This window comes from Prunus dulcis, chromosome 1, assembly GCF_902201215.1.
Source record: "Prunus dulcis chromosome 1, ALMONDv2, whole genome shotgun sequence".
Lineage (NCBI taxonomy): Eukaryota > Viridiplantae > Streptophyta > Magnoliopsida > Rosales > Rosaceae > Prunus > Prunus dulcis.
In genome coordinates, this window is record NC_047650.1 from 18209212 (window position 1) to 18233894 (window position 24683).

Here is a 24683-nt window from a genome sequence, read left to right on the forward strand (position 1 = left end):
ACCACTTTTTAGCCGTGGTCCAGACCAAAAGTTTTTCCCCTAGGTGTGTTGGTTTTGTAGGTATGGGTATTGGCCGGTGACTTGGGATTTTTTAGATCGCTGGTGGCGGCGCGTAGGCCACTTGGTGGTGGCTCAGTGAGTTCCAAAACACTCCCCATGTCGTCCTAAGCACGACGGTATGCTCGGATTAGAAATTGGATACTGTTTGATTATCGAACGGATATTTCGCCTATTAGGCAATATCCAAGGGCGGCCCTGAGGGTGTGCAAGTGGTGCTAAAGCGCAGGCCCCTGGAATTTTTTACGTGTATATTATGTATATTAATATTATATGTATTATATATATACTTGAGCGTGCAGGAATGTAACACAAGTGTGTACTTGGTATTGAGTTGGAATTCATCCCCTTGATTTAGTAGGCAAGTTGGATTAGAGTCCATATTGTGTCATTCAATAGTTGTATTTTTGCATTTCTACTCCTTTTTTTATTGTTAACAACATAAAAGGAGATAGAAGGAAGTGCATCAAAGAAGAGGAAAGCAATATATACAAACTTTCTCCAATCAAAAAATAATAATTTTGGAGTGTAAATTGAAACATTAAAACTTTTATGAATGTTATTTATTATTGCTATTGCATGCTAATAGATAATGAATTTTAGTTATTAAAAAAATTATTTTATGGAAAAAAAAATTTCTATAAATATTTCCACATTAGATTGAGGGCTCCCATTTAAGTTTCGCACAAGGCCCTCAAATCTCAGGACTGGCCTTATTGATATCCGGGTTCGAGAGGTTCGGACCGTCCGATCGGTCTCATTTTCAAATATGTTATTCCTCGTAACCCTAGGATTGTGTACGAATTGGTTGATCAGGAATCGGAGTCCCGAATACTTCAATTTAAGGAGTTTAGGGTTGGGTAATCGATAACCGTCCTACCAAACCTTCGGGAATTGTTATTTGAATTGATTTGGACCTTAGGAACTCTCAGATTGGAAGTCAGAGGTTGCGGGCCTCATGGGCCCTGGTTGGTTAAAAAGGAAAAGTTGGCCAAATCGTTGACCTTGGACCTATCGAGACCGTCTTAACAGAAGATATGCATTAAATTCCGGGAATTAGGGTTTTCTTTCTAATTTAAAATTCGTGTTCAAAATATAATTTTTGATGTCTCGATGTTTCTTTAATAGGTGCTCAGGCTCCAGCTAGCCAGCAGGCTGGACTCCCAGATGGCCATAACAACTTGGACTTTCTGTGAGTGGACTTTGTTTTAAATAAGCATTGTTTTAAAGTATAAATTGCATGCATAAAAAGGGATTTTCAAATTTATATTTGTTTTTACTTGGATATGGGAAATATTGAAAATTTATGCATGTTTGCATGTGAGAATTATAAGGTTTTTATGGCATTGAATGGAAGTAATAAGGGATTGAAATATGATTTGTGCACGCGGTATATGTTTACCATAGTATATACCTTTGGGTATTCTAGACACTAGGTAACTCTTTGGAGGTGTGTTGGGAATCGGGCACCCCTGACTGGGTGTACCGAAGACCTTGACATGCTGTCTGGGCACGTATGACTCATTTCAACTGCATGTGTATTGATAATTCTACCGTGCTTGTCAAGGGAGCAATAGTCCCCCAGTTGGACTGCTCATTCTCTAGCCACATGAGTATTGAGGATTCTGCCATGTGGTCTAGTAAAACAATCCCCGTGTTGGATTGTTTTCCCCTGGTACATAGCAATAGATGTGCGTGCGTTTATATAAGTATAAAAAGAGATTTATGGGATTAAACAGGTTTTGAAATCAAGCACGTGTATAAAGGTTTTACATGCATGGCTTTCGAGCAAATGTTTTCGAAAAGGCGGGGTTAGTATGTTTGTTATAATTATGTTTAAACTTTCTTTTCGTCCACTCACATTTTTTATTTTGGCCCCCCTAGGCCGTGACTTGAGGAGCTTAACAACCAAGATCAAAAACTCTCTCCGCCCGATCGTCTCCATCGTAGCACTTTATTTTTTTTGTCATATCTACTGTTTATGACTTGTAAACTAATGAGATCTTTAGAATGCTCTGAATACGCCTTGTATGGTTGGATTTGTGGCCATAGGCCATTTATAAATTGTGTGAGTTGGTGTTTGGGTATTTTAACTGTGTTTCTTACATGTGTAAATTTTGGAATTACCCTTTTTTTTAGGGGAGGCTCTGCCCAAATTTCGATAGAAGTCTTGACCCTTTTATGCTTTTAAGGTGGGAAAAAGGGTTCCTTCTATATTCTCACAATTACAATCTCTATGTCAAGCTCTAATTATATTTCTCAAAGATTTATTTCAGAATTGCAAATCTCCAGTCTCAATTCTCAAATCACAACTCAGGGAATCTTATTTGGATTCTCAAAATCACAACAAAATATCAATCAAGTCACCAAGGTAACAGCTTAAAAGTGGCATTTTCATTTGTACACTCCGATGTTTGGAGTTTCCCAATTAGTTCAAATATGTGTCTTATTTCCTTTTCGTAGATTCCCCGCTATACATGAATTTTCCCCATAAAAAATAAATATAAAGTGTTTGATCTCTTTGTTCGTTTTAAGAAATATGTACAAAATCTGCTAAGCACTTCCATTAAAGCATTGTAATGCGAACCGATCATTCTGCTTTGGTACAATTTTTATTTGTGAAATTTTTTTCTTAAACCTGTCCGAACTAGATTATTCAGTCCAGTTCACGGTTTAGATTTTAGCAAACCATCGGTAATGTAGACTTTTTGAAATAATATTTTATCACGTGGAGTAGTTTTAAAAGTTGTCACCTGATTACATAGGAGAAAGCTAGAGAAGTGAAAATAACAAGATAGAAAGAGATGGACTGGGGTTGGCTTTTCATTTTAGCTTTTTCCATATTATGTATTTAATTTCTATTTAAATTAAAATTTTATAAAGGAAAAATTGAGAACTTTGGAGAAAATATTTGGGTCCTGGCTGGGTATCTAGACATCACTGGTTTCCATAAAATATCTATTAAAAAACAAAGAAATGAGAAGGGAACCAACATGTTGGAGCATCCAAAATGGTGGGCTCTAAATTTGTTGCTCTACTACTAGTTTATTTTAGAGATATTTAGTGATATACCCATTTCTAGTACTAATATTATAAATAAACCCTACACAATTGAATTCCTATAAACAAACCCAAAAAAAACCCAAAAAATGATAGCTAGCCTTATTGAATTTAATATTGATTATTAAATTACTTTGATGCCCTATTGAGTGCTTTTGGGATTTTTATGAGATTTTGGGGTTGGGCTTGTTTTAAGAAATTGATGGCAGTTTTGTAATTTATAAGAAGTTAAAAGTTTTTTTGTTATGTTGTAAATGGGTTTTGGGTGTGTTTCTAAAGTCCATTTTATATAGGGTATTTTTATAATTTGGGCCCCCATATTGGGTATAATAGTGAATCTCCCTTTATTTTATTTTATTTATTTATACATGCGGTATTGGAGGAAGGAGAAATCAATATATCTAAGATGCAAATGTAAATATTCTTAACCACTTAGACTACAAGTCCCTTACTGCTCTACTACTACTTTTAAAGACCTTTTTAGTAACTAAGGGAGATCTTTAGGGCTTTAAAGGAATAGTTGCTACAATGAGAAAGGTTCTAAACTAGGGTCTCTACATTTTGGATAACATATTTTTTATGGAGAAGAATGAGAAGGAGAAGCTTCTTTTTTTGTCCTTGATTTTTGGGATCTAGGGTTTCTAGAGAGGAAGAGGAGAGGAAGAGGAGAGAGCAGAGAGAAGCGAAAATAACAAAAATGAAAAAGAATAAGGGCACTATGGGGACGACACTTATATATTTATATAAAGGGTATTTGACTAATAGCATGTGACCAAAAGTCTATATCGAAATAGAATTTGCAAAAATTCCATTATTGAATAGAGGTTTTGGAAAGGGCTTATTTTAGTCAATGTCACTAGTTTTTATGTGGTAATTTGATTATATGCTAATTTTTTTTATGATGTCTTGACTACTTTTATAAACATTTCAACCAAAAAAATATCAAATTCCGACAACATTAAAGTTTTGTATCTATTGCAAATTTAGGAACAATAGAGTTTGCTATATATAAATAATTTTGAAATTTTTTATAAATCCATTGGTTTATGCTCAATTATTTACAACCCGTTAAATGTACTTTGCTTTCCATATTTTCTGTTGGATTAAAATACCCCATATAATTGGGTCATTTTAACGTCAGCCTGATTTAAAATGTGTTGAATGCATGTCATTGGATGAGATACAAACTCCGGTGGAGTTCAGCTTTTAGCCCCTTTTTCGGGCTTCTCGAAAACCTAGCCTCCTCTCTCCGAAAAACTGCTCTAGAATTATTTTCATTTTAAAGCGAGAGAAAGTCATTGTTCTTCTTTCTTTCTCTCATTCTTCCTTCTTTCCTTCTTCTCTCTTCCTCCATTTTCAAAGATATAATGTTTCTCCTATTTGTCTTTGTTTTATTATAAATTTTCTCCACTCTTCATAGGCATATGCGTCTTGGCGTCGGATTTTCACTTGCGTTTTGGTGTCGAATCTTCACCATCATTCTTTTTGCGGTTTCTTCATGTTTGGGTTTTTTATGTAGTTTTCACCTCTCCTTGTGTGAGAGTTTTTCACCTCTCCTTTGTGAGAGCTTTTCACCTCTGTTATGTGAGAGCTTTTCACCTCTCTTATGTGAGAGTTTTATTTGTATTATTATGGCTTGATTTTTTCAAGTTTTATCTCTTTTTGGTTGTTCTGAGTTTCAACTCTTAGTTAAGATGCCTATGCCAGAGTTTTTTCTATCCTGCGTGATCGTTAGTGGAAGAATCCTAGATTGTCTTAATTTTGATGTTAGATCACTTCAATTATTATAATAGCTCTTTGTGACTAGTGGTTTTTTTGGTTATATTACAAGTCCATAATTTCTGTACAAAAAAAATATATAATTAAAAAAAAGCCCTATTTTCAGGCTCATTGTGGGTGTGGGAGAGCCCCATTGGGTTTCTAAATTATAAAGCCACCATTGTAAATGTAATTGGCATGATATGAATTTGACTCGGACTAAAAAAGCTGTATGAAAGTAGTTTTAACAAATTTTATAACTTTTGAAGAGACATACGACCACCGATGAGCTTTATCAAGGTCAGGTATTTCAATTGACTTCCATGACTCGTAGTGAAAATTCGATATTTGCTTTAGATGGTACTTGATTCTACGTCCACCCAAGATTTTTATGTAGACACCAAGGCTGCTAATTTTTTATTTGAATTATGAAATCTCAAGAAATTTTATGAAAACACCAAAAACCTCAAGGATGTTTATATAAATAACTCTTACCTTAATTGGTGAGGCAACCTGAATGAAGTAATGCCAGAAATAGATAATAAAGAAGCACATTCCATAATTGATCTGTTTTCTCCTTAAACTAATGTGCCAGAAATAAGTTGGAGTGAAAAGGGTGATCCAGTAGCCAAAACTGTTGCTTCAACAACTAATTTCCTGCTGAATGTTTTTATGCTTACCCGTTAATTAATCAGTCAGAGATAAGCTAAGGCCAAATTTCTTTATTATTATTTTGTGTACAATATTAATTATAGAATTAATATATTCCGCAAGTGGATGACCTTTCATACTTGATTAGAGTGAGAAATGGCTTTGCCAGAATACACATGATGCTTCGATTTTTAGCTATACAAATCTTGCGAATAGAGCAAAAAAGCATGGTAGTAATAAGATTAAAAGCTCCTCATGGGGCAGGTATAGGATTTAGAGAAATGCTAGCAACCTTCTCTTTAACCTTCTCTTTTGGACCTTTTCCTTTCTCCTCATGACAAGTGTTATTTTCCTTACACTTAAAACAATGTCATTAATGCATCACACAAGTTAGTTTTTGTTTTCCAAATTTACCCTTTTAAAATGTATTGGCTTTTATATTTCCTTCAATTTATTCAACTTTTGTTACAACTTCTTTAGCACATTATTAAAAATTAAATAAGAAAAACGTCATTTTTTAGAATTTAAAAAAAAAAAAAAAAAAGAAGTTGTTACATGACATTGTTATCATCTTTATTTTGTTTTTAACAAAACACACGTTCTCTTTAGAAAAAAAAAAAAATTTAAAAACTTTAGTTTTTATTTTCTTATTTAATTTTTTTAACAAGGTGATAAGAAAGTTGTAAAAAAATTAGCTTGTTATTAAAATAAATTAATACATTTAATAAGGGTAAACTTGGAAAACAAAAATTAGTTTGTGTGATGCATTAATGACATTGTTTTAAGTGTAAGGAAAGTAACACTTGTCATGAGAAGAAGAGAGAAGGTTCAAAGGAGAAGGTTAGAGAGAAGATTGCTAGCACTCCCCATCCATGTATCTTGTAATCATTTTCTAGAATGAGATATTTAGAAATCTAGAATTTCAGAAATTTTCATTTTAGCGTTTTATAATAATGTGAGCTGATTGAGAAGCAAATATTTATTATAAAAAAAAAAATTAACGCAAATATGTAACAGTGTAGTAGTTGTCATTATAATTTGTTATAAAGCTAAAACTTGACAATGAGAAAATGAAAAAAAAAAAAAAAAATCGACCTCTCTAGGAAAAATCTCATACCCATTTCTAAATTATGAGTGCTTTATATGGAAGAAAAAATTGACGGAAAATTAGAATGGATGCAAGAATTGGAAGACGACAAAGACTAAAAAATGAGTTGAATGACCAGAATGAAACTCGGACAGAAGTTAGCCAACATGACATCATATACCCTAGGAGAGAATTAGCAATAAAATTAGAACTTTCTCATAATCATGTGTTGCATGGTTTGGTAAATGGACGGCCAAAAGTCGTAACGTGCTTTTGAGACCGATAAATTAGCTTCAAGTTGCTAAGCTTACTAACACGAGGAATTCGAACTGTGGACCAACGTATTAGAAAACCTATTAATTTGTAAACTTATATGCCAAAAATGAGAAAACTACTAGTAGTCGGCTATCGGAGATTTGGCTTTTTGCTAAGTCAACAATTACATAGCTAAGCTATCTTAGGCATGCACAATATGATACTCATATAATCTTAACAAAGCTTTTCGACATCCGTTGAAATGGCTGGCTTCAAGTTCTTAACTTTTCCAGCTCATGAAAATGAAAAGAAAAAGGCAACCTATTATGAGGCAAACCCAAAACCCTAAAGTATCTATAATGAGCTTTTTAAACCACCTCTTTAGACAAAATTTGGAAAAAAATTGAAGAAACACAACTCCAACCATACTCAAAGAGTACTGAGTATAGTCGGTCCTAAGATTTGTTTGGTTATGAGACAAAAACAAAAACGGAGACTCTTCATACGTATTTATATGCTGCATTAATTAAGTTATTCTCTTTTACTATGTGACATACGATCGACTTAATTATTAAATAAGTGAGTTAAGATTAACTATTATTTGACCCAAATATGAAATGTCAAGTACCATCCAAACATGGCACAACAAAACTCAAATGCGATCACTTTTCTCTTATTATATTTTGTGGGTTTTACAAGTATTATAATCATATGGCAAACTAGATGATTTAACTATTTAGAAGTGATGTTAAAAGCGCTTTTAGATCATCCAAACCATTTTTCAAAGCTTTTGGGAACAATGCTACGTATTGAGCGAGAGTAAAAGTGCTTCCTATACAAACACGCTTCTAAAACAGAAATTCCGGTTGTACTGTACACACACAAGTTGGTTTGATCTCTGTAAGACAGGCACATCCAGCCCGGTGGTTATCTACTCACTAAAAAACTAATCACTCTCAACTACAAATTTGTTAAGTTCTATTTATTAAACCAAAATTAACCATTCATACATACATTAAATGTTAATTTATACGTACTTATCGAGTACGGGCACTAATCCCACCATATCTATGAACCTTGGATATCTAAAAACTACGGGATCCCAAGATTTGTCATTGTAAGACTAAATTTCAAACCTAAAACCAAGGCTGAGCTCACATGCATTGGTTCATGTTCCTTGCTAACTACGGTATATATATATATATATATATATGGTTATGGTATGGGTTAAGATAACGTATAAGAAGGTTATTGATGATGGTGATACAACCCTCGGTGCATGTGAACAGCTTATTTGCCCAACACTTCCGTCACACGGTGCCGTAATAGTAGCGTTAAGTCACCAAAACTTCTTATAATCGCTATCACATTTTGAGTGTTGAATCAGATTCCAATATATTATAGGGGTTCGAACCTGAGACTACTGATTGATAAATCATGTCTCTTTTTCATTTGGTTAGACCTAGTTGATGAGTGTTGACCGAACTTTAAATAATGACAAATATAATAAATATTATACACACATTTATCTATCATGGCATTGTTGGGCATTCCATGTGTGCAAACCCCAAATATTTCATGTATATAAATCCCCAAGGGTTTCATTGAACTTTACCACATTCAAGCCTAATTAGGGTTTTTTTTGGGAGAGGGAAAATGATGATGAGAAGCCAAATATCATTTGTGTTTCTTGTTCTCCCATGTTTGGGTCTAGTTACTCTGAGCTTGTGTCTAGGGTTTGTGAGTGCTGCTTCTTCGTTGCCACAGCCTAACAAGTTGACTTGGCATTATTACAAAATCCATAATACTTGTCATGAAGCAGAGATTTATGTAAGGCACCAAGTGCAGTTGCTTTGGAACAAGGATAAAACCATCACCCCCAAGCTCCTCAGGTTGCTCTACTCCGATTGCTTCGTCACGGTATGTGCTTCTAATCATTTCTAATCATTTAAAAATAGTTAAATGTATGTACGAATTAATAGATTTATTTTATACATTGAAAATGCAGGGTTGTGATGCATCAGTGCTCCTTGATGGTCCAAACTCAGAAAAAACTGCACCACAAAATTATGGGCTTGGAGGGTTTGTTTTCATCGACAAGGTCAAAAGTGTTCTTGAAGAACGTTGCCCTGGTGTGGTCTCTTGTGCTGATATTCTCAACCTTGCCGCTAGAGATGCCGTTCATTTGGTACCACTCTGACCTCCTATAATTTTTAGTCCTGTAGTTTGCGGATTTTATCATTTTCATCCTTGTAAGTTTTAAATTCAAGCGATTCGAGAATACGTTATAAATTATGTGACAAATTCTATTATATCTCATTATCAAAATGTAACGAAATTAAAAAATGTTTTAAAATTTGTAACGTGTCTTTAAATTGCTCATGATTTAAGACTACATGAATAAAATTGATAGAAATGAAACTACATGATGCGGGCAAATCGCATAGACTAAAAGTGACTTGCTATTAAAACTAATTTTTATCAAAATTCAAAGCACTAATTTTTTATTGTATTTATTAATCTCAATAGGCAGGCGCACCATCTTATCCTGTTCTTACGGGAAGGAGAGACGGCCTGACATCTAGCAAATCATCCGTGGATCTTCCCTCACCGTCCATCTCCTGGCAGGCTGCGCTCACATACTTCAAATCTAGGGGCTTGGATGTATTGGATATGACCACTCTCCTCGGTAAGAAACAGAAATTACGAAAATGACAGTCACCAGTCCATTTTATACATCCAAGTCCGGCCCACTTTTTTGTTTTATGTTTTTTACTTTTTGAGTACAAGCGCTAGTTTAAACAAGGAGAGAGGGTTTCTCACACACATTACAGCAGTACCATGGGGTTTGAAACTTGAAATCACTAGTCAACAGTCAATGCATTTTTCCACTTTGCTAGACAAATTGGTTGATGATTTTTTATATTTTAAATTCATTATTTATTGCATAAAATTGCTTCAAACACAGACAAGGTGGCATGATTGAACAACTGTTGAATCGAAACCCTTGCTAAGATTTAGTGGCTTGTAATGTGTGTTGTATTTTAACCGGCAATGTCTACTACTCATCATGTCACATGGCATTCCATTAAGTTACAAAAGTCCCGACTTAAGTTTTTTCTCGATTTAGCGCGAATAGGGTTGAACCCTCCACACGGGAATTAGGATTTAGGGTTTAGGGCAGTTTGGTTAATGATTGCTTAAAAACTTGCAGCGAATGATATATGGACTTGAAAATTGAAGGTCCGAAAGCAATTGACTTTGAAGCTGCAAAAGCCTGGTTTTTCTGGGTTTCTACCTTTAAAATGCATTTCTGATAGTTTCTCTTTGTCAGGCGCACATTCAATGGGCAAAACACATTGTCGTTACATTGTTGATCGGCTGTACAATTTCAATAACACGGGAAAGCCAGACCCAAGCATGGAACGTTCATTCATATCCGACATGAGAAAGCTTTGCCCGCTGAGAACAAAGAAGGGGCAGAGCGACCCGCTGGTGTATCTAAACCCGGGGTTCGGCGCAAACCACACATTCACAGAATCCTACTACTCTAGAGTCCTATCTCACAAAGCTGTACTTGGAATTGATCAACAGCTACTGTATGGTGATGACACTAAGGAAATTACCAAAGAGTTTGCTGCCGGTTTTGAGGACTTTCGGAAGTCATTTGCTCTATCAATAAACCGGATGGGAGCTTACCAGGTTTTGACAGGAAACCAGGGAGAGATACGAAAAAATTGCCGAATTCCAAATAAGAAGTAGATGGCAAATAATGCGTGATCATTTAGCTATTAAGAAAGGGCCAAAATGGTCATCAGGGTGGCATTGTTTTGTGATGGTTAAGGAGGAATAATTAATAATGACCTAATAAAATTATCAAACAAAGTTTCTTAGGTTGACTCTCAGCATATGATATTTTTGTATAACTGTCAATAAATCCCTCCCTCAAAGTAATCACATTCTCAAGTCCGCAAGATATCAGAACTCTCGGCACCAAGTTTGCTCTTCAAAATATGATGTTAATGAAGATTACAAGATTGAGAAATAGCCATGTTCGTCAAACCTGTAACAGGTATCCGCCAAAGCTAAGCAGTCAGACCTCCATGCACGAAAACAGAGAAACTTCTTCCCTCTTTAGAATCTCTCTGCTGGCTTCAAAATGAGGAAGAGAACAATATAAGCTCTGACAAAGACCAGCCAGGAAAAAAAAATTTGACTCGGGCAAAGTACAAAGGAAATAAAGGCATATGCGCTTTTTCACAATCATTTTAGGGACAAATTGGGTACTGGAAATAATTGGCTTGCTCTAAAGTTATAAAAATAAATTAAAATACTGTGAATTAAAAAAAAAAAAAAAAAGAGTAAGGGAAACAGTTAATGGTTCTCAAGCCCATAATTTCAGGAACAAATTTGTTCCTGGAAATGCTAGAAAATATTGTCAAAATGGTACCAATTGATGGATACTCCACAGAATCCCTAAATAATTACCATTACAAACATGGTGAATATGTAACCATGTCCAGCTCGCTATGATATGCAAATAAGATTAACTAAAAGTATGGGCTCTAAAGCTAGTATTTCCAGTTCAAATACCTCTTCAAATTGTTAGCACCAACTAAAACCCTGAGGAGCCAAGGTAATTATAATACAGAAGATTCATGAAGTAAAATCTATTGGGAAGCAAGTAGAAAGTTTTCAGATTTTGACACTAGGTCACCAATGAAGTACTTGATAATCCTAATGTCCTCTCCAAACTTATTTTTCTTCCATGTTAAATTTTTATTTAATTACAAAATACTAATCCAAAAAGGTCTCTGAAAGCCTCCTGTTTTTCCACACCCCTATATCATATGGAAATTGTTCACAGGAATATGCAGGGAAAAGGACAATACAAATAAACCTGCAGATTTGATGTTCAGCACCCAACTGACAATTTTGAGTCATTAAATAAACCGATTTTTAGAAACTTAAAATCTAATACATTACCACACTTCCACTTCTCAGTTTTTCTTTCTGACAAAGATGACGTTCTACACTATTACTCTGTCCAACATTACTTTTCCTCATTTTCCTGTGTCTCTCTGGTTCTCTTTTCGTCAAAGCCTTCCAGAAAAATGTTCTCACATTTTCCTTCACATACTTAATTAAGAAATAAACACAAAGTAAAGGCTTTAAAAAAAAGGTTATTGAGAATCTGATGGAGAGTAAATGCCAAGTCACACCTACTGCTGGGTAACAAGATCTATATTAGCTTCAACAATACACACGATATTTGAAAACTGAAGGAAACCCAGATGCTATTCTACACCATCATAGTCTAACGAGGTAGAATTCTAACCGACACAGAGAGAGGCTTAAGAAAATACTCAAATTCTTCTGAACCACCAAGTACAAAAGTCTCCCTTTGTAAAAATGATTTCCCCAAGAAAACAAGATAACAAACAAGACAAAAAGAGGACATTATTCAGATCAATGTAGTCAGTGTCACAATGAAGTGGCTTGAAGTTCATCTCAACATCACCAGATAAATTGAGGCCTTCATTGGTGGCAGCAGGTACTTCATATTGGTACAAATTAAGGGTGGCAATTTGTGTTAATGGATCCTGTACGTGTCGTGTCATCAGTGGTTCGAGTCAAAAAATAGTTAACCCTAACCTGATCCATGTAATTAATCATGCCGAATGACTCAACACTAGGGTTACAATCAGGCCGTGTTCGGGTTGCCCCATGTATATTGTGATTCAAAAATAAATAAACTTAAAACGAAGGGCCCATTTGGCAACGTCTTCATTTTTTGTTTAAGTTTTTTTTTTGTTTTTCGATTAGAGATAGAAAGGAGATATATGGGAAAAAGGAAGGGCTGGAGGAAGGATGGTGAGAGGGAGGGGGAAAAATGTGTATTGCTGCATAAAATGAAAACTAAAACAAATATTCATTTTCAAGTTTATGTTTCATTCGTTCATTTATTCCTCACCCTTCCCTCAACTCTTCTTCATCCCTCTTTTCCTTCCTCTATTTCATCTCTATTTCTAACCAAAAATGAAAAGGTTATCAAATGGGCGTTAAGTTTCCTTCATTTCTAAACTAAACTTGTTCTTCATTTCTGAACCAAACATGCCACTTACACGTCACAAATAAATTAAAAATTTGCTAAACATGTCCCTTCATTTTTGTCAGCATGACTATTTTATCCTAATTAAATCTTCACCCGCATTTTGAGAGTATTAACTGATCTTAATATTAAGTTCGCTACTACACATCTTTGAGTTGAACTTAAATCCTGATATGACAAGAAAACTGTCCACAAACAGTCAAAAGTGCAGCATCAAAGAAGAAAGCCCGAAGGATCACATAAATATAGCTATCTGCAAGTGACCACCAGCCAAGAGTTCAAATCCTAATTCAGACAACAATAATGTTGAAACTAATGATGTAAACAAACTAAAAGAAATTAAGAGAGAGAGAGAGAGAGAGAGAGAGAGAGAAGTTATCGGTAAAAGAGGAAGGCAAGTTTCGTAAACTTTACATCTGGAATCTCAATCAATGTGCCCAAAACGAAAATCCAATGACGATATAGAGGCAGTTCAATATAAAATTTCTATAGCTACATAAGCTAATAATTACTATTATAAATCTAAATAACGTATATCAAGATTTCACCCGTCTTCCTAAAAAGTTGATACAGATTCACTTTGCATGATTTCCCATCAACCAAATAATATAAATAACACGATCACTTTTTCACATACCACTCCTTAAGAGCTGATATTTATTCCATTCAAATTCAAACAAAACCATGATTTATCATTTGATGGAATGCTAAAATGTACCAAAACTAGAAACAAAAAAGAGAAAGCCCTAATCTAGAAACATTTCCAAGTCAGCTCAGACTGAAACTCATGTGGAGTTCCATACAAATGAAAGAAAAGAAAATCACACGGTGTTTACCTTGCAAAAAATTTGAAGGAGACAACATAAGTGCAAATAACCGGACCAATTTACAAACAGCAATGGCGCTTCAGCTTGAACTTGTGAGTGTAATCAGATCAGAGTGTCATCACCGTGCTATCTGGGAATGAAAAGATCCTAGTCACCATTCCGGGCTGAAGGGCTGTTTTTCTTGATAAGCTGGTTCAAGCAGAAGTTAAGTTTCAAAAAGAGCATCCACAAAGCAATATGCACGGTTTCATGCAACAAAATGGTCGTTTCTGTCCATTTCTGTTAGTGGCCGCCTGTGTTTCAGTTCCATCAGATGACCCAACCAGGCTTTGGCCTGAGTCATGGGCCTTTTTTTGCCCGCCAAGCACCCAATGAGCATAACTGGGAGGACCAATAAGCCAACCTGTCCACCTGCCCATCCGCCCAGCTTTTATAAATCTTTTTAGTTTAATATTTATTTATTTTTAAGTTTCTAAAAGAATCATCTGCTATTTTCTTTCAGTCAATAATATTCAGTATACTCTAAAGTAAACTGTTTTAAAATACTTTGTGTTCATTTATTGTAGAATAACTATAATTTAAGCAATATTGAACAAGAATTAGATGGTTCTAAGGTCACCGAAAGGCCAGCAGGCAGGGAAGTCGCCCTTGAATTAGAAGGCTCGGCCGTGGTCATCAATGAATAATTTGATAATATATGGCAGTAACCCAACTATTTTATCACATTTTGACATAATTAAAAAGCTGGTAAAAAGCATCATGTCAAAGTTCCAGTCACATATATTTACAAAAGAAGAATCCCTTTCTCTAGGATGCAAAAGGGATTGCATTGTTAGGGTCGCCAAGCAATGTGGTCCAGTGATCCGAACTGTCTAAGTTTTAGGTCCAGATTTAAAAATCATCTCTCTAAAAATAATCAAGTAAACCAGACCATTAAAATAAATAAATGATTTTTCATTCAGTTATTATTTTGTAAAGATGATTCCTGAATAGTTATTTAACAAATGGACGGCTTAGATTACTGAATCACATTGAGGGTTGGTCCCACAAGCGATTCCCTTTGCTTCTTATCAAAAGGGATCCCTATGTATAAGTTTTCCCTATATATACAGCCACACACATTTGGTTTTAGATTGAAAAAGAGAAATTTCACGAATAGTCTCTGTGTCTAAAAAGGGTACATGCAAGTGACATACAAAGCTCTACTAACATGTGGTGCCATCACATGCTTTATTTCTTTACTTAAGAGGATGATGTGCAACACCATCGATGGTGAGAGAATTCTCTTCAAAATCTACGAAAAACCACCATAACGCGCTCTCTCACTAATAGTTAGAGGGAAATAATAAATCAAAGAGAATCTAACCTTGTAGAAATATTTCTTCCGAAGCTTGACCGCTGTGCGGATGCATCTTTTGACACTGATTTTCAGCAAATTATCATTGAAAATCTGCAGCGCATTAAAATAAGTTTCAAGGAAATTATTTAGGAAAAGTAGAAAAACAATCCAAAAATCATGAAGAGTTACAAAACCAACTCAAATAAATTGGATCAGAAAAACCTCTTAACACCACAAGGGCATCACAAAGATCCCCATATCATTACGACACTCCCCCGATACATATCTAATATTTAAAATCCGTATAAATTGATATTTTGACAATTTCACCTATCCAGACAACCGGCACTCGTTAAAGTCAAAAAATAGTTATTTTAAACATTATTTAAAAAACTAATGTCTGTTCTTAATTTTTAAAAACTATAGTCAATATGAAAAAAAAAAATTACACACACACAGAAGAAAAGAGAAGCTCTACTTTCGTATCGTCCAACACAACAACCAAGGGCCAAAAGAGGCAGATTATTAAATATATATATATATATAAGCTTCAGTTGAGGGACACCCTTGTAGAGCCCACCATGCATTGTATTTCAACGATCCGAACTGTCTAGTTTTTAGATATTCCCTCAAAGATCATCTCTGCAAAATATCACTTGAATCCGAAACCATTTGACCACTAATTAGATTGTTGTTATTATAGTATTTTCTTGAAGCACCGTGTTCGTGTATTTTGTCGTCCTAATTAGATGTCTTAATGGTTTTCAATTTGCAAGGATGATCTATGAATGAAGATTTGAAAAACAGACGGTTTGGATCGTTGAAATTTTTTTTGTAGGGTACCCTAATGGGTGTCCCTCAATAGAAGGGGACTATATATATATGTACATATGTAACGTAATACATATTATTCTATTGGTATACCCGTATTATTGTTTTTTTAAATGTATAGTATCATCTAGCACCGAATCCTGTATCCCCTATCCGTTGACGACAACAGAGAGAATGAGTGATCCTTAAACTTTTTTTATTCTTTATCCATATGCATGTGGATATGGATATCCATGCAACACAGGAGATACTGTTGATCCATATCCTGTAACCAATATGCTTACGACCAACCTACATTCCCATTTGTAAAATAGCCTCCAATCATACTATATGGATTGTGCAAGACTAGTGGCATCTAATCTCCACTATGTTGGAGAAGCTCCTGAGTCCTGGGATGAAATCTCACGGATGACAACATTTGAACAAAAAAATGGCATGAGGGAGTGGATTTTCTTCAGACTTTTTTTTGAGAAATTTTAAAGATACGCCTTTTAGTAGGATTACTTTTGAGTTTGAAGATGCATCCTATCCTAGATTCTATGGACTTCTCACACGTTCTACTTATACTTTGTCTCCAAATTTAATAACAAAGTTTGTGTTTCTTATCCCAAAAAGATAAAAGTCAGTGCAGAACTCACCGATCAAAATTATAGACCAGGTAACTGTAAAAGTAACCTTTGAGTGGAAGAAAACAAACAGAGAAATAAATTAACTAATGCAAAGTACAATATAAAACAGAAAACTCAATATAATGCACCTACCTTTATCATATCATCAATTGAGCGCGTCTGACGAATGATTTTCTGGCGGTTCATGATGAGGATTGCGGCAACGCAGAAGACCGGTAACTCATCATCCCCATTCCTAGTTGATGAGACTGCAGTGCAGATGTGCATGCGATCATTCTTTGACCAAAAATTCCTTGTCAACCCACAAAAATGATATGTTGATGCTGATTTCATTCCAGTGTCAGACATGGAGTGTTCCGGATTTCCATGATTTGAATGTGAGCCGCCCTTCATATCACCACCACCCTCCGCACTTTCACCCCTCATTTCTGCTTCCAAATCCCTAGGAAGCTGTACCACCAAGGCTTCTAGACAGCTGTCCTCTAAATTGTAAGCCAAGGATTCTTGAAAATCAGCAGCCCACATCATCTGCATTTGACATAAAACAATTTGGATATATACAAATATACATGCTGCAGTTTATGAGGTAAACATGTAGTGGAAAATTTCTCGTTCTAACTTATCATAGAAATTTCTCTTTTATATAAATTATAGAAATACTTAAGTTAAATATTTTTCTGGCAGTTACACACTCCAAAGACCAATTTATTTTTTTTCTTGCTCTTTTCTGATTCCAAGCTCATCATAAGAACTACAATATTAGGAAATATGCCCATAAACCTTAAACCCAACATTATGTGATAAGTTAAACTTAATGAAAAGACAGAGCAAAGCAATCATTAATCCTATGGACTATGGAAACTTCGCCCAATTTGTATTTAATACACATGTGTAAATAATTTGCATCAAATATGTGCCATAGTTCATCCATTTTGTAAAGCATATATTATAATTGCAGGTTTTGAGGTCCATATTAACAGTTCATAAATTCATTGGGTGATCTACCATATCAAGCATGACAGAGTAACTAAAGAACACAAACCTCCCACATACAAAGAGCATCATCAAACGATAACTCCCGACGGAAGAGTACCAGCAGCATCCGAAATGCAAAATGAAGGCTTTCAGCACCTATGTGTGACAGGTGTGCAAACATTTCCCTGTCTGTGAGTTCCAAGATATTCCACAATGCTTGCAACTGCTTCATTACTCCAGTTGGTCCTTCCATCTGAAAATTTTCCCGCTGAATGAAGAGTTTGAAAAGAAAATGTCAGTGATGGAGCATAGAAATGTCTAGCTCAAAATATATTTGTCAAGTTTAAAATACCATTCTCCTTAGAAGCATCTCAAAGCACCAAAACGCATCAGCATTATCCTCAAACAGGACGACAAATGGAGACAGCAAGTCACTCATACCTAAAAAACAATAATCAGTTAAACTAAAACCTACTTCTGCAGCTTTTGAGATAGAGTGATAATTCTGAATCTTAATTTAAGAGAAAATCATGTGAGGACAGAGAGCATTAGAAAAAGAAAACTAATAACAAAAACACAACCTTGACAATATCCGGTTGCTGGATCAACCCACGCGTAAACAGCAAGAATATCTGACATCCTAGCTAAATTTTTTGCATCCTCATAGAATTCAAGATGACTGTCTGTTCTTACCACATCAACAACTGAAAGAAAGAAAAAAAAAATGACAAATTCTCTCAACTGAAAACAAGGCTTTAAGAGGATCAATCAATGAGAGCAACAACAGTATGAATTATAAGTGAGACTAAGAAAGAAAGGTAGACTTACCTATTCGGTGGAGAGTCCAAAGCCATTCAGATACTCTGTCTTCACTCACAGTCCCTCCTTGAGACATTGTTGTATTTCTAAATTCTGTATCTGGTACATCTGATATTCTCATCCTGTTTACTATTTCTTTCTTATTACCCATATTATTGGACTGCAATACTGAATGATGGGCATCAGTACGAACCATTTCAATTTCAGAGTTAATGGTGCGTGAAACATTCTTGGATGGTGAGCAATTTGATTCAATAACTAAATCTACATTGTTATTGACTTGAAAACTGTGCATGCTGTCCTTTTTCAACCTTGACTTACATTGCGCAGAAAGTTTATCATCAGACACACGACCTTCATCATCTTCTTCACACTTTTCAAACAAATCAGCGACCGGTAAAGTAGGATATTCAAAATAACTTTTTGGTACATATTTTGTTCCATCTGCTTCTCTCCCTAGCTTTGGGGAGCTGCAGTCATGTGGACTAGAAGTATGTATGAAACAAGAAGAATCATATGCTGCACTATCTGTGCTTTCCCTCACACTGACAAGGTCGGCCGACTCACTAGAACTCTCTTGTTGGCATGCATATGATGTATCTGTACAATTATTATTCCTATCACAATAGTTCTCTACTTTGTTAGTATTATCAAAAGAAGTTTGTCTATGTTCAACTTTAGCTTCCCCCCCTTCGTCATCTTTAGACGGTGCCCTAACATCCATAACCTTGGACCCAACAACATAAGCAAGTGAACCAGTTCCAATGCTTGAATGCATCATTTGGCACTGCTTAATCAGGTCCCTGTAACGTTCCCTGCATACAAAAATTTATGAAGGCGGTAAATCCAAACAAATCCAAAAGACTGTACTTCAACTGCACTTACTAATTCAAAAGAATTCCATAAGCTGAAAAGAAAATTTCATGGTGCATTTTAAACCTGAATTATATATATATAAACCTGAATTACAACTATTGCCCTTGTTACTTTGGTAAATGTTTTTATTTAGTCCCTTTCTATACTAAGAATAATGCTACTCCTGCAGAAGTTTTATAGTGGAATAAACTTAAACCATGACCAGATGACACCTGGCTTGCCAAGTAGTTTTATGTTATACAGGTTTAGTTTGAGTGGCATGCATGACAAGCCACATAATCAGTCACGTCATGGAGTAAAATGATTCTGGAATCCTTCAGAGAAAAAAAAAGAAGAAAATATTTTGCATTTTCCTAATGGTGAATGGAAAGGTGCTATATGCCCTGCATGTGACCTCATATCCACTTGGCATCATCTTTGTTTTCAGATAGACCCATATTGAGTTTGAGTGATATGCATGACATGCCACATAAACAGTCACAGAATGGAGTAAAATGATTCTGGATAAGTTTTGCATTTTCCTTCAGACTAAAAACATAAGAAAAATTTATCATTTTCCTTATGTGAAAAAGGAAAGGTGCTATATGCGCTGCATGTGACCCCATATCCACTTGGCACCATTTCTTTCCAAATTGGCCCGTCATTGACCACATGAAGGACACTGAAAGCAGATGAGGGCCTGGAGTAAGTTATCAATTGCCTGGCACATAATCCATGGACAAGTGAAACTTTGGGGTCTCCATATAAAACACCTACTACATGCCCCAAAAGTATCTATATCGACGTGTTTAATCACCAATAGAATAAGAGTTTTAAGGAGAAATCTATCATAAAAGTTAATTAAAAATATTAAGAAGAAAAGGACCTCCGGGCTGTCCGCAACTGCCTTCGAGACTCCGCAGTACTACCCAGAGCATAACAACCAAGTAAAAATTCCCACACTTCTGGCCTTATAGATTGATCAACGCCCTATGATGCAGCAAAAAGTTCCGTTACAATTATAAGTTAGAAAGTCTTTGATTACACCATCTTCAAGATAGATATTTTAACACTTCAAATCACAAATTATCAATTTCAACATGTTTAAAATGACATGTCTAAAACAAAGCTCTATTTCATAAACAAATCAAAAGCAGTCAACCAGACTATGATTACCATATATGCCAATAAAATACCACCTAAACACTTAAATGTTTACGCTAGAGTGAAATGAGAGAATATACACCAAAAATGCCATGCCTAGCCACAGTTGGTAGTCCAAGTGGTAGAAAATAAACAAACATGTGCAACTACTCTTCAAAAGCTTTGACCACATATCTGAAGACTTAGATGAAATTAATTGAATAGCTGTCACAGATAGAGGTCATCTGTAACTCTAATACTGCTGCTACCACAAATCACGATCTCACTATGTGTACAACAAATTTATCAAAAAATATAACATAAGTAGACAGTTAATTATAAAATATGAAAAAAATGAACTGAAACAAAATAAAAAAGAACTCCCTACAAATTAGGCCCAAATTATATTCAACTGTAAAAAAACATACCCCCAATACTATTAATTTGAGTGCCTTCTGAAAACAAAAATTCTTCCCATCGCTATCAAATGTTGCCTGCCACTTCTCCGGTTTAAGCATTTTGTTCACCTGAATCATTCGAAAATAAAACGACAATGCTCTATAAATGAATACAATCATGAATAAGAAGAAAACTTATGTGATAATTTAGTTACATGGAAAGAATAGCATGTATGAAAAAAATTAAAACACATTTCTTCAAAGACCAAATCAGAAAAGCATCATGCTCCCTCAGTCTTTAAATTGTAATGGAGATCTACTACTCATTACCATAATTATATACAATCAGAAATGAGAATAAAATGTAGGTGGTAATTTAATTACACACAAAGGAGAACATATGAGAACAAAAATTAAACACTTTCTACTGAAAACAAATTCAGAAATGTATCATGCTCCCTCGGTTTTAAATTGTAACGAAGAGCTTCTATTTCACACCAAAAAATTAGAAAGACTAGAAGTTTACAGAAAGTCGCAAATTGTGATGGTGATGAAGTACTAGGAGCTAACACATATTTCAAGAACTGGTCTCTCAGTTTCTAGAATAAATACCAACGTAAACACAGCTTGGCCCTATATGCTCCAGCAAAACTAGAAACATGGCTTATAACATTTTCCCCCAACTCATTCCTTCTGTCCAAAAAGATTTGTAGAGGTTTAAAATAAAATACATAAGAAAGTCTCAGAAGTTTTTTTTCATCTTTTTTTCTTAACAAAACAGGAAGCAGCAGGCCACCTGAGGATTGAACCACGAAGCTCACACTTGACCCTTATTCTTAAAAGGGGAGGAGATTCCACTAGAACGAAGGCCCAAAAGTTTGAGTAAGCATGATATCTGTTGTTACACCAGGACATTTGGATGCTTGGAAATGGGGTAAATGGCTTTAGTAGAATGTTTATATAGAGATAGATTGTCACTTAAGAAGGGTTCTAAGATATGTTACCCCGCTTTGTTCCATATATTTGAATAACAGTGATATCCTAGATATTATAAAGGAAAATACAAGGTGATTGTACTATCAATTTTGAAAAAATTAAATGCTTTAACAACAAAAATGTATAGAAAAAGTGGTTCCAGAAGAGAAGTCAGAATTTGATGCATCCACCAAAATGCCCTCGGAAAATCAAGATCAAAGAATTGTTTGAACATATTGTCCAGTGCAATAAGGGTCTAACTCTTTGAGAAATGCAAAGCTTTTCATTCAATGGAGCCAAATTTTCTCAGCAGTGGTAAAGATGGAAATCAAACATGCTTAGAGCTCGAGTTTATATGTCCAGAAGTAGTTTATTTATTAGTAACTCATTAAACTTTAAGTCTTAGAAGAGTTATTAATATCATCAGAGTCCATTGAGTTTCCTAAGTGCATTATTTATTAGAAGTCAAGAAGAATTACAAACCTCTATAAAAAATAAAGATACCACCCAGATTATGGTGGCCGATTAATGATCCACTCCTCACAAATTGTTCCTGCCTAGTCATGACCCTACATTCATATGTAGCACCCTCATCCTTGTCCAAGAGGACCACACTATTAGAAAGATTAAGACACAGTGTAATATCACTTTTAATGCCTCATCCTTGTCCCAGAGGCGCAAACTATTTGGAAGATCAAGATGTAGTTTGTGACAATTGGAGCATTAACCGACAACAAGGTACAAGGGCTTCCTCACTATGGTGCATGATATGGTCAAATAAAACATGATGGAATGTAAAATCTCACATCAGCCGCAAGCCAAATCCTAATATGTTATATGAGCTTGATTTGACCTGGAAAAGGGCATGGCATCACAATGGTGTAATAAACAACTTTTGCAGGAAACTCCTAGAGTCCCTTCCTGATTTATTTTTCCCCTACCCACACCCACCCAACACAGAGAGAGAGAGAGAGAGAGAGAGAGAGAGAGAGAGAGAGAGAGAGAGGGAAATGTTCTCTTGCAAGATTGTAAATCTGTAACACACATTTGGATAAGCAAATCCACACACACACACACATATATAAAGAGAAATGTTCTCTTGCAAGATTGTAAATCTGTAACACACATTCGGATAAGAAAATCCGCCTGATCAATGGTTCCAATCAATAGTCTAACAGCATGGAATGTCAAACTATCTGAAAATGGAGCATTACAACATATATATATGTGTGTGTGAAATTCAATGTTCCCATACTTAATCAGATATTGAAAACGAACAAACCCGAATCCAAATACATACATAAAGTGCACAAAGACAGATATAACTAATGTGAGAGTCTTACAGCTATAACCACCTTTATAGGCGACTGCGAGAGGCATGGGTCGCCAATGTCACGGACAATTGAACCAACTCTTTGCAAATTAACAGCGGCACCACATTTCCCACAACCCCATTGCTTATCCTCTCCACCTCCACAAGGCATACCAATGTCACAGTCCACCAAAACCAAAACCCACCAATACCAACACCACTACCTCTCCTCTTCTCCTTCTCCTTCTCCTTCTCCTTCACCTCAACCTCCACAACTACCATTACACAGTGGGAAAAAAGGAAAAAACTCAAATACCCAATTCCAGATATCCAAATAACTGCAAAGGGAAATTCAACAAGCAAGAAAATTAAAAAATTATGGTGCAAATGAATCAACGAAAATGGAGAAATTTGTGGAAATGAAAATTGGAATGTGCAATCGGATCCGGGAATTGATTAGTGATCAAACGGTGATCAGATCATTGATACAAATGTTTGTGTGTGACTTTGTGTCTGTATATATCAAGAGAAAGAGAGAGAGAGAAAGAGAGGAGCTTTACCTGAGGAAGAGAGGCTACGAAGAATAGCATGAGATCTTTGGAAGAGAGAGAGCGTTGAGGAGGAGCTCCTCCGTCGCCATTTAACACACAAATTAAACCGTTTTTGTTGCATTTCCCCTGTGCTTTACCCTTTTTTTTGGCCTTTTTCTTTTTTCTTTATTTTGTTTTTTATTTTTTTATGCTTCAATTCGACTTTTGTTTTCTTTATTGTGACGCGCAAGTGACTAGAATAGTTGAATTTCGCTATTATATTCTACTTTCACAATTGACGGCTTGACAAGAGTGCAACCATGAATTGAATTGTCCACAACTAAAAATCTCGATTTTTTATAGAAAAAGCAATAGTAATTATTGATGAACATATCACAGTACAAAGCTACACATAAAAGTTAAGGGTTCCTATGATAACCATTTCAGTTTTCAATTTTTAGTTTTCAATTTCTAGTTTTCAATTTTCAGTTTTTTTAAAATTAAAAATTAAAAACTTGTTTGATAACTATTTTTAGTTTTCAGTTTTATGTGGAGCTTGAAAATGAAATTTTTTGGGGTCAAATTGTGAATTTCATATCATAGAAAGTGCATGTTACAAAGAGTTTTTAGTATTTTTCAGTGAATTTTTTGGATTTAGGATGATCTTTTTGTGAATTTTGAATTTTGAAGTTTCGAGGCTTGGATTGGATCTATTGCCGAACACAAGAATAGAGCGGCCGAGTCTTAAGTTGGAAGGTCCCAAATACTGAGTTTTGGTAACTAGAGTGCATTTTCATGTGTGGTGATGTAAAAATAGTGAATAAAAAAGGAGAGAAACAAAATTGAAAATTAAAACTAAAAACTGAAAACACTTTCAAGTTATTTTATATATATAAAAAAAGGTAATTTTAAAAACTAGATTTCACTTTTTTGAAAACTGAAAATGAAATCTGTTACCAAACATGTTTTCAGTTTTCAAAAAGGTTAAAATGAAAATTGAAAACTAAAAATGAAATGGTTATCAAACAATCCCTAATTTATTAATTATAAAATTGATTACACATTAGACT

General features: G+C 35.0%; 2 protein-coding genes across 4 annotated transcripts; one reads left to right on the forward strand and one right to left on the reverse strand.

Annotated features, from left to right (window-relative positions):
* Positions 1-8530: 8530 nt before the first annotated feature.
* LOC117630723 (probable peroxidase 26) lies at positions 8531-10630 on the forward strand. The gene is made up of 4 exons (XM_034363462.1): positions 8531-8788; positions 8877-9056; positions 9398-9557; positions 10203-10630. The coding sequence occupies exons 1-4, from the start codon at positions 8531-8533 to the stop codon at positions 10628-10630; spliced, it is 1026 nt and encodes a 341-aa protein (XP_034219353.1).
* A 3-nt stretch (positions 10631-10633) lies between these two features.
* LOC117630712 (small G protein signaling modulator 1-like) lies at positions 10634-23786 on the reverse strand. Of its 3 annotated transcripts, none has more exons than XR_004586236.1 (12): positions 23644-23786; positions 23127-23421; positions 20827-20925; positions 20142-20245; positions 18410-19215; positions 18163-18285; positions 17934-18022; positions 17649-17849; positions 16739-17134; positions 15174-15257; positions 13817-14218; positions 10634-11020 (listed from the first exon to the last, which is right to left on the reverse strand). XR_004586236.1 is itself a non-coding variant. In XM_034363454.1 (11 exons), exons 2-11 carry the CDS (start codon positions 23253-23255, stop codon positions 13955-13957), a joined length of 2085 nt encoding a protein of 694 aa, XP_034219345.1. In that variant the 5' UTR covers positions 23256-23421; positions 23644-23786; the 3' UTR covers positions 13534-13954. The 3 variants fall into 3 exon arrangements, 1 of the variants encoding a protein (XP_034219345.1); XR_004586235.1 differs by having other exon boundaries at positions 23115-23421; XM_034363454.1 differs by lacking the exon at positions 10634-11020 and having other exon boundaries at positions 13534-13996; positions 23115-23421.
* Between the last annotated feature and the right edge of the window lie 897 nt (positions 23787-24683).

Excerpts from the sequence above, each read along its gene's own strand:
- LOC117630723 (XM_034363462.1), top strand. The coding sequence starts at position 8,531 with ATGAGAAGCCAAATATCATTTGTGTTTCTTGTTCTCCCATGTTTGGGT. Across the intron at positions 8,789-8,876 it reads ACTCCGATTGCTTCGTCACG|GGTTGTGATGCATCAGTGCT; the intron begins GTATGTGCTTCT and ends TTGAAAATGCAG. Across the intron at positions 9,558-10,202 it reads GGATATGACCACTCTCCTCG|GCGCACATTCAATGGGCAAA; the intron begins GTAAGAAACAGA and ends TCTCTTTGTCAG.
- LOC117630712 (XM_034363454.1), bottom strand. The coding sequence starts at position 23,255 with ATGCCTTGTGGAGGTGGAGAGGATAAGCAATGGGGTTGTGGGAAATGT. Across the intron at positions 17,850-17,933 it reads AGATGCTTCTAAGGAGAATG|CGGGAAAATTTTCAGATGGA; the intron begins GTATTTTAAACT and ends CTCTTCATTCAG. Across the intron at positions 13,997-15,173 it reads GGAAGAAATATTTCTACAAG|CTTATCAAGAAAAACAGCCC; the intron begins GTTAGATTCTCT and ends TGCTTGAACCAG.